The sequence below is a fragment of the Pantherophis guttatus genome, chromosome 3 (assembly GCF_059756535.1).
Source record: "Pantherophis guttatus breed Tessera chromosome 3, ASM5975653v1, whole genome shotgun sequence".
Classification (NCBI taxonomy): domain Eukaryota; kingdom Metazoa; phylum Chordata; class Lepidosauria; order Squamata; family Colubridae; genus Pantherophis; species Pantherophis guttatus.
Window position 1 is genome coordinate 190862467 of NC_142065.1, and position 9896 is coordinate 190872362.

Below are 9896 nucleotides of genomic sequence, written 5' to 3' on the forward strand. Positions count from 1 at the left end.
TAATTTTTTCTATTGTATGTTAAACAAATGGGAATCTAGCCAGAAAGTGATAATGAACTGGGCAATATACTAGTCCTCATAAATCTGCAAAACAATGAAGAAAAACTACCCAGATAACAAATATGATTTCCTCTCAGTTTTATTAAATTGTATAAACCACAATTTGGGGTGTGTGTGTTTGATATAATATACTATTTCACTAATACACTATTTCACAAACTATCATGACTTGCACAAGATAGAATTGCCCTGATGGATTTGCACAAGAAAAAATTGCATTGATCTGATTTATTGAACATACCACAATTATAAGGGTTTACACCCCAGTCATAGGTCTGAACAAATTGTGAATCCATGGAATTTGGTGAAGTATATGGAAACCTATCATGTCTGCTTTAATTAAACTATAATTAATAAGTTATGAAGAACTGAAAACAATTTTAAAAATCATATATTGCAGGATGAAAAGCACAGATATCATCCACAAGCTGAATGGGATTGATTTTGGAAAATATAGTTTCAGAAGGTTTTGTAATTGGCTGGGTCAACTTGGATGCTTGCCAATTCCGTTACTTATAAGCCTCACGGCACACTAAATGCAGGACTGCCCTTGTAAGATATTTATATTTGTCATGTGTCAACATGTCTGAACATTTTAAAAATAACCCTACAAGCTTGCATATCAAAAGCTTCCATTTGATATCTGACTCTCAGATTTCCAAAGTTTAAATATTTGCAATATTTAAAATATGAGATTTTTGATTCAGAAGCAGTAAAATGGTCCTGTTCCAAGAGCTTCTATCCCAAAGACATTTGCTTTTGATTTATGGTACCCCTTTCTGAAGAAATGGTTCCAGGAAGTGATGGTGGGAGAGATCTAGCCAGAGATTTCTACTCAGTGGATTGCTTCTCTTCTTTTTAACATCTACAACCACTGGAGGAAATAATCTGTCAGCACAGGATTCAGGATCATCTATTTGCTGATGATCCCAGTTCTATATCTCATTCTCAGGCTAAAAAGGTGATAAAGGTGGTGACTCAGTTCTTGAAGTCTCAAGAGTCTGGATGTGGGAGGGAAAGACTGACTGAATCACTCCGAGACAAAGTGGTGTTCGGTTTCTGGGCCCACCAGTTCCAGGGAAATTCCATCTCTGATTCTACTGACAGGTGGTCCACAGTCTGGGACTTTTTCTAGACTTACAGCTCTTATTTGAAGAGCAGGGGACAGCTGTGGCTAGGAGGGTACTGTTAAATCTTGTGTGCCAATTGTGACCATTCGTGGTCTGGGAAGCCATGTTTATACAGTAGCACTTATGCCCAAATTCTCATTTGGACTACATAAACGTGCAATATGTGGAGCTGCCCTTGAACAATATTTGGAAGCTACAACTACAGTAGTACAGAACATGGCAACCTGGACATTAATGGGTATGTCCTGATATACTTAGATCACAACCCAACCTTGCCCCTTTTGGACACATGTCACAACATACATATGTACAAGAGTGGTATATACACTGTACCACCATTTTTGTAATTCTATCATCTTACAGAACATCTTCAATCACCATGTGATTTGATGCTAGATATTTTTATTATTTATTCATAAAATTTATAGCACGCCCATTTTACCTCAAGATAACCATGGGTGGCTTATATCCCATTATTCTAAATGCTCAAGGCTCAAAGGAGAATTTAGAGGTCATTGTTACAAGCAATCATGCAAAAATTCATTGTATATAACATCCTTAGTAATTTACAAAAGATCACTAAGTTCAGAACACTAGTGTGTCACACTGAATTTTAATGTCATTTTTAAAATAAAATATAAAAAACAGAAAACACATGGTTTATTAAAGAAAATTACGTTTATTGTAAACAAGTATAAAGTACATAAGAAATCTTGTGCAAAATCTTAAGTAGTCACAAAATAGATATTACAATACTCTATAATTTTATATTTATTTAGTATAGTAAGAGAATTGAAAAAATGATGGCAAAATCACTGTATACACATCTAGGACTGATGACTCAACTTTCTTTGCTTCATAAGTAATCCATCATTTTCCAATTTTATGTCATTTTAAATTATATCTATAACATATAAAGGTCAATCATATTTCTATTGTAATCTATTTTAGAGAAATCTCAGGAAGTAACATAGCACACTGCTTTTGTTCTTCCTGGAGAATAAAGCTTTTGTAACACTTAAATTATCCTTTAAACAAAGTGCACTGTATCAAGGTTTCAATGATATAGAAATTTAAACGTATAAAAGAAACACACAACTTAAACACACAAGTAACAAAAGATGCTGAAGTACAGCTAATAGTACTAACTGTGATGCTTTCAAAGTAGTAAAAATTTGTCTTTAGAATAATCCAGCCATATGATACCACTTTCTCAATGATATACATAACTTATACAGAATTGCTAAATTAGTTATACTTTATATACCAGGAAATGAAGATACATACACTTAATCTCGGGAAGTTGATAACTACATTCTCATCATCATTCACAACTGAGAAAACAGCAAGTATTTCTACTTAAAATTTTCAGCATTCTAGTATTACTGGAATTTATCCCTGATTCTGTACCATAAACTGAGATTCTGCATTTTGTTTGCAACAGTGTTGAAAACATTCCCACATCCTAATGTCTGCATTTCTCTTTAGTTTATAGTCAGCTACAGAGGACACAGGAACAGCTCTTTCCAGAACTGGCATTGACGTTTCCATGTCTCCTTTCTCCAAGCACAAAAATGCCTGCTACCCTATATATCACAGCCAAGGTATACAGGTAGCCATTGCCTCTGTTTCAATCTGATAGTATAGAACCACAGACTTATTCTGCAATGTTTTTTCACATTACCATTGGTACCAGTCATACACTGGGGGGAAAAAAAAGAAGCTAAACAGCCTCTTTAGACAAAGTTATTCATTGATCAGCCACAGAAGTATGCGGCGTAACAATATCATTTAGCTTGCTCACTTCCATCTGCCAGTTTGGTAATTTTTTGGCTGACAAATGGCGACGTGCATGTTTTGTTAAATGGTCACTCCTCATGAATCGTCGACTGCACATTGGGCAGGCAAATTTTTTCTCTCCCGTATGTGTTCTGCGATGGCGGGATAGTTCATCAGAACGGGCAAATCTCCTCTCGCAACCTTTCCAACTGCAGCTGAATGGCTTTTCTCCTAAAATACAAAATGAAGAATTAAGTCTTATTAATTAAGTTAAGTGTTAAGTGGCACAAGTGTTTTTTTTTTAATTAGCAGGGGACAGACCTTTATTAATACCAGAAAATAAATTGTTTCTGTATCTATTTATAAACAAACAGAAAAAAAACTTTTGAAAAGTAATAATAGTAATCATATCATAATCCAGGCAAAATCTTACATGGTATCTACTATATTTTTACAGTTCCATATTATCAGAATACAAATTATAATTAATGTCTCCAAGTTACACCTTGCAGATCTTCTTTATATTAAATGATATTTTAGTAACAATCTGTGAAGGCTGATAATAGCTGTTTTATTCTGAGAAGGAATCTAAATTTCAAATTATAAATCTGAAAAGCTCCTTATCTTCAAGTGATTCTTTCTTTCCTTATTTGATACCATGGTTTCTCACAAAAACATATAGGCCAGTGTTGGCGAATCTTTTCGGCACAGAGTGCTGAAACTGGAAGAGCAGCTGCTCAGTGTGCATGTGTGTGCCGGGAAGATGATCTTCCGGTTTCTGGCACATGCATGCGCACTAGCCACTTTGTCTTCCGGTTTCTGGTGCGCATGCATGCGTGAAGACCAGCTGGCCAGTGCGCCGGAATCCAGAAGAGCAACGGGCGATGGCTTGCGGGCCCAGAGATGGCTCTGCGTGCCACTTCTGGCACTCATGCCATAAATTCACCATCATGGATACAGACCAAAACATTTGGAAAGAGTTGCATAAGTGAGTAACAGCAAATCTGCCCATCATGTTAATGTCACCGAGAAGTTCATTTAGAATTTTTCACACTAGACAATTCCTCAACTTACCTGTATGTGTTCTAATGTGTGCCTTTAAATGGGAGCTTTTGAAATATGTTTTTCCACAACCCAGGTAGTTACAGACATGGCTTCTTGTTCTGAGAGAGTCAACAGATGGAGTGATCTTTGTGGCAGGAGGGGCCAAACCTGGAGCAGGAGCAATAGGGGACAGTCTGGTGCTGTGAGGACTGGTCACCGGAACCTTGGCATTCTGCACAACAGTCTGTGGCACTACAAACATAACTGCTGCTTTGGGAACTTGAGTTCCCATGAGGACCATTGGATGACAAAGGTTTGATGGCAATTGACCACAAGGAGTGTTAGATACTATTGCTGTCACAAGAGAGTTGTTAGCAGACAATGGAACCATCTGGCAAACCAATGGCATAGAAGAGACTCCTCCTACTTGCATAGATGATGGAGGGGTTACCTGTGAAGCCCAAGAGACAGATGGAGAAGTGTCAAGTACAGTCTGTGGGAAAGGCAGTGGGCTGATGGCCTGTAGTGGACTTTTGGATTCTTTTATGGTTGACAGCCTATCTTCAGAAAATGCAGTATTCAGCAATATGTTTTTACAAGATAAATTTTGTTTTTCTTCTGTATTGTCTTCTGAATGTGATTTTGTACTGCCATTCTGGTTTGCTTCCCCCATGTTATCATCATACTTCCTAACATGATCTGTTCTTGCTGGACAGGTTATGCTACTGCAAAGCTGAGCATCTGCTGTATGGCGAATGACGCTGGTTGCCTGAGCTCTCAATATTCTTGGCACTTGAACATTTTGTGTGTCTTTAGGAGATGCTGTAAAGACTTGATCAGAAAGGTCTGGATATGGCTTGTTCTGTACACAAGGTGGCGCAGATGTTGCTGGATGGACTGCCTGAGACATTTCAAGGTCAGCAGAAGGGCTGTAGGGTGGAGTTAAACACTGAACAAAACAAAGCAAAGAGAAGTTTATGAGGACTTGAATCCTGCAGATTTTATCTTTTATCTTAGAGATGTTATCTTAGAATAAGTGCTATTTATTTAAGCAGAGCACAGCACTAAGCTGTAAATTAGTAATTTATAACAGAATAAAACTTACAAAAGCTGGTATTGTACGAAAATCAGCAGGAGGTAGCAAGTTGTCTTCAAACTCCTCAGATGTATCCGAAGCTGGCGTCATTGGCCTCCGCTCAGCATACTTTTTGAAGTCTGATTTCCAACTGCAGCTCATGGACATGAGAGCTTCCACTGCTTCAAAAGCACTCTTTTCATTGGTATAGTTCCAATAACACTTCCTGAGGCATTGCTTTTTAGCAATCATCTCCATTCCCTCTTCCTACAAAAAAAAAAAAGGGGGGGGGGAATGGACCATTTTTCAGTTATTAAGTAACACAAAGGTGTTGATCAGCTAAACTGATTAAAAATGCAAAACCTGCCGAAGTCACAAAATGAATTATATAAAGAACAACAGTAAGTTTCAGTCCATATTTATTTTTTTTCTATCCTTGAGATAAGATTTTAGGATGTATAAACATAGTAATCATGACAATTATCAATCTATCAACACTATCAGGAAGTCAAATAATTCCCTTTGATCACAAAATATTTAGAAGCTGAGTTAGCAAGGCTGTTAAGTTGAAGTAGGCCACTGGACCAAAAATCCTATGTTTAAGCCTTTCACAAGGGATTGAAGACTTGGTTGTAGCCTTGGGCCCGAATGCTAAGTGAACCACATCGGCTGACTTGTTCGACCTGTTTATAGTTTTGTTACCGAGTGTGAATATGAGTGTTTTCAGATCTTGGGTATTTGTAACATTTTCAGTTACTTTAACAAATTGTATTCAGTTGTGATTTGGTCTTATTCTTCTTTTGCTACCTAGAGGCAGTACTGTCAGATGAGCAGCCACAACAATTGCTTAAATAAATGCAACATCATAACAACATTCAATTTTTTTGCCACCCTCAAGCGGTAGTCTGAATGTTTGTAGCCCCACGCTGTAATTCTACCACTGTTTATGCTGTAAATTATCTTTCGATTGTTGGTTATCCATGTTTTTCTTCGTGCAAAAGTAACCACGTTTTGCGTATGGTTCGTCTTAAAAGCAGCGTTATCTCAACATTGGCAATTCTGAGAATTGAAGTCCACACATCTTAAAAGTTGCTGCAGTTGAGAAACACCGTCTTAAAACGCAACCAGACTTTCATTTGTAAGATTTGTCGACCGCTTTCCTTTCCAGGAAGAGAGAGAGAGAAAAAACACCGTATACAATCAGGATTCCTCCGAAAGTGATTTAGTTTCCCCGAGACTGAGCGGCTCTGACGCCTTGGCCTCTGCAGAGTCTACGCGGGCGGACGGAAAGACTATTTTCAAATTGGAAACTCCGGAGGGAACCAGGTTGCCAGCAGAGGCCGCTGAGCCAGTCAGGCTTCGAGGGGGAAAATCGAGGCCAGGGAGTTCCTCGCTCTGGCAGCCGGATCTTGGAAGCGAGCCACGTTCACCTCAGAGCGCCTCCGACGTGACTCACCCGGCCTTCCGAACAGCTCGCCACCCCCTCCTTCCAGGGCGGCCCCCATCCTTCCCTCATTGGCTCCTCGGGGCAGGCAGCACGGGCTGCGATTGGTTGTCCCCGCCCGAAAAAGTGGGCGGAGACATGTGAACAAAGCGTGATCGGGGGCTGCTGCTCAAGCGTCGGGGAACGTGAACTGGGCTTTGCCGCGCGACGACCTTTCACCCACTTTCTCCGAGGCCTCCTCACTCCTCCCCCCCCGCCCCGCCCCGCCCGCCATCCGCAAGCCGCTCCCACGCCTGGAGGCAAAGCTGGGTGGGCGGGTTGGCAGGCTCGCCGGAGCAGGGCGGCATCCCGCCTTCCCAGAAAGGCTCCAATACCAGGGCGCGGCGCGACGGACAGACCTTGGCCTCAGCGGGCCCCGCCGCCCACCTTCTTCCCGCGCCAGCCCGATTGGCTCCACAGCCGCGGGGGTCGCCTCGTGGAAAGCGCGAAAGGCGCTGGACGGTTGAAGTTCTTCGCTCGCCTCGCGGCACGAGCGCCAAGACCCCAGAGCTGTTGGGGGGTGGGTGGGGGGGTGGGGGAAACGGGCCGCTGTGGGGGCGAACATTCCCGCCAAGACCGGTCACAAGAATTAAGAGTCGGAAATATGAGGGAGGCTTTTCTCCCGCCCTTCCCACCCCCTCACATCACACACACACACCCCGCTGGCCTTCTCCGCCTCTGCGACCCCCACCCTCCCTGAGGCGTCTCTAGGCCATCCAGGAGCAGCGCTTCCTGAGCCGTTTCGACCTCTCCGTCGAAAGCCAGAGCCAGGGGGCGGCTTCCCCTCTTGCTTTCCGGTTTCTCGCTTGGATTTCACGGCTCTTCCCTCCCTATTGCCGAGGCTATTTTCAGCGACTGTTCACTCCTTGCTATGCCTCGACTTCCCGAGCGCCGAGGCTGCAATCTCTTTGCCCGCCTTCGCTTTCCGGAGCAGCCCTTCCAGCTGCCATCACGTCTCGGCCCTCCCTCCCCCACCCCGGCCCCGCAACTGCTTAAATTAGCTAACCCTTCAGCCGAGGTCTTCCCCTTCTCCCCGTCCCTCAGTGTGTCCCGCCCCGTCGAACCCTAACTGCCCTCTCAACACAAGACACCCATTTCCCTCACGTCCTCCAAGGGCTCTCTCCATTGACCCCCTGGAGGCTCCCAAATCCCCAATTCCCAGCAAAGTTTTGCTTGGGATCCCTTTGCCAATTCCAATAGGTTACCTAGCAACGTTTGCGCGCCTTTCCATTGCCCCCCCCCCATTTTCGCTCGCCTTCCTCAAAAATAGATCACTTTTAATAGTCGTGCGTTCATTCTGGAGACCCAACCCTGCAAACTTCCCCACCGGTGGCCTGGCGTGTATGCCGCCTCCTTCTCCCTCCGAGGGTTATTTATCCTGCCTCGATAAGCGATATTATTTCCACCACTCCCTCGAGCAGCTCAGATTTGTACTTACGGTGTGCTGGACGGTGTGCTGGAAAGCAGGCTCTCCAAAATTTAGCATGACTCTAATGGCAAAGCCTTCAGTGTTAGGCGGTGGACGGATGCTAAAAGAGCGGGCTGCAGTTGTTGACAAGCACCGTCCCCCTCCCCGCCTCAGGCGTTCTGTGCTTGGCGCTGCCTTTATTTTTCTCTTTTTGTTCGCGGGCAGCTCCCCATTCAGGTAGTGTCTCCCCAGCTGAAGCGTAGACGGAGGCGGGCGCGGGCCCGGCCAATCGCCTTCAAAGGTGTGTGAAGCGCGGGCCAATCGGCGAGCGGGGGTCACGCGTGATCAGCGGCTGCCCGGCAGCGTGAAGAGGGAGTCATTCCTGCGTGTACAGAAACCGGCAGCGTGTCCCAGCGCGGCTCTTGGGTAAGTCCCTCTTGTTGGCTGAGTCAGTGTCACGTCCCTTCCCACCCCTTCTCTTCCTTCTCCGGGTTCCTGTGGGAGAAGCGAGGTGGGCAGGGAAGATCGTTTGCTTCATAACGAAAGGGCCATGCTGGGTCTCTTCCGGAAAGCATCTAAATAAAGACGCCCATCGTGTCGGGAAAAAAAAGTCTTTATGGAGTGCAGTTTTAAAACGCTTTGGAGGTGGTCAGTGTCTTGTGCCACCTCAAAAGTACCGCACCGCACACTGTACCTTAAATACAGTAAGTTTTCACTGGCCAAAATAAATTACTTTTGTGCGTAAAAGTATCCCAGAAGTCCCATCTATTAGCGACTTTTTTTAAAGGAAGAGTGCGCTGTTTGCTAAAAAAAACATGGATATGAATGAAGTTGGTAATTTTGTGCAGTGATGATGGGATGGGAGAAATGGATAGAAGGCGTGCCAAAGAGCCATCACTAAACAGCACAAACAAAGGATCTCTAAGACTACCCACACCCACATAGACAGGCAAGTCACCAGAATATAAACTGGCAGGAAACAGCACTCCTTAGTAGCACTGATGATGTTACCTACTTAGGGTAATGAAACGTCTGCAAGAAAACAAGCAAGCTCACAGAACAAGGATCCCTCATTTCAATCCTGGGCTACAAATATTCTCCTTTATTGGCATTTTCTTTTTCTGTGTCTAGAATGACCTTTGTTACAGAGGAAGAGACTAAGTGTAGATGGCGTACTAGTTGGGTGAAAAGAAATGTTACTGTGAAAGACAACTTGGTAAGGTGCAGAAAAGGCCATTGCAGGGTTTTCCATAACGCTGTTGTAAAAATGTAATATAGCAACAGAGCGTACAGTTAGCCTTATTTATTAATTTGTATTTACATCCCATCTTTTTTGCAGGCACTGAAGGCAGTGAAGGTAATACCTAGCATTGCTTTATGTCATCACCTCATTCCTATCTGCCTGTTTCTCTTGTGTGGAATCCTTTGGGAATAACTCCTGACTATGTTGAATACTTTGGATTATATTACTTAGCTATATAGGTTACTTTTTTGGTACTCATTTTGATAGACCACTAGGTTTCTCATTTGATCATAACAATTTCGCCTCTTTTCTGACATTGCACAAAATCAAACAGCCTGAACCTGCATTACCCTTTTTTTTGTTTTTATGCCTTCTTTGCTCCTGGTTTCTGAACTGCAGACCAGACCCCACTGCCCTCTGCCTAATAACCTTCCTATACCACTGCTAACACTTTGCAGGACAGTCAAAAGAGCATAATTGGGCGGAGATACCTTAGAGGAGAGTTGCAGTATCTCTTCAATTGTGAGTGGAAGCAGGTTGCCAAGCACACAAATTTTTATCATATGACGGTGGGGGTGCTGCAACAACTGTAAATTCAGGCACAGGTTATAAGTCTCTTCATTCAACACTGTTGTAATTTTGAATGATCACTGAATAAATAGCCATAAGTCAAA

At 43.2% G+C, this 9896-nt stretch overlaps 1 protein-coding gene and 1 long non-coding RNA gene across 2 annotated transcripts; one reads left to right on the plus strand and one right to left on the minus strand.

Moving 5' to 3' along the window:
* Nucleotides 1–1849: 1849 nt before the first annotated feature.
* KLF10 (KLF transcription factor 10) lies at nucleotides 1850–9328 on the minus strand. Its single transcript, XM_034422140.3, has 4 exons — nucleotides 8010–9328; nucleotides 5119–5355; nucleotides 4044–4962; nucleotides 1850–3200 (listed from the first exon to the last, which is right to left on the minus strand). Exons 1-4 carry the CDS (start codon nucleotides 8055–8057, stop codon nucleotides 2941–2943), a joined length of 1464 nt encoding a protein of 487 aa, XP_034278031.2. The 5' UTR covers nucleotides 8058–9328; the 3' UTR covers nucleotides 1850–2940.
* LOC148114944 (uncharacterized) lies at nucleotides 8225–9896 on the plus strand. The gene is made up of 2 exons (XR_015733427.1): nucleotides 8225–8405; nucleotides 9319–9896. It is a non-coding gene; the product is annotated as an uncharacterized LOC148114944 (long non-coding RNA).

Bases quoted from the DNA above. Each gene is read 5' to 3' on its own strand.
- KLF10 (XM_034422140.3), bottom strand. From the start codon at position 8,057: ATGCTAAATTTTGGAGAGCCTGCTTTCCAGCACACCGTCCAGCACACC. The intron at 5,356-8,009 runs GTAAGTACAAAT...TTTTTTTTGTAG, and splicing joins AGCACACCGTCCAGCACACC to GAAGAGGGAATGGAGATGAT. The intron at 3,201-4,043 runs GTAAGTTGAGGA...TTTGTATTTTAG, and splicing joins ACACATTAGAACACATACAG to GAGAAAAGCCATTCAGCTGC.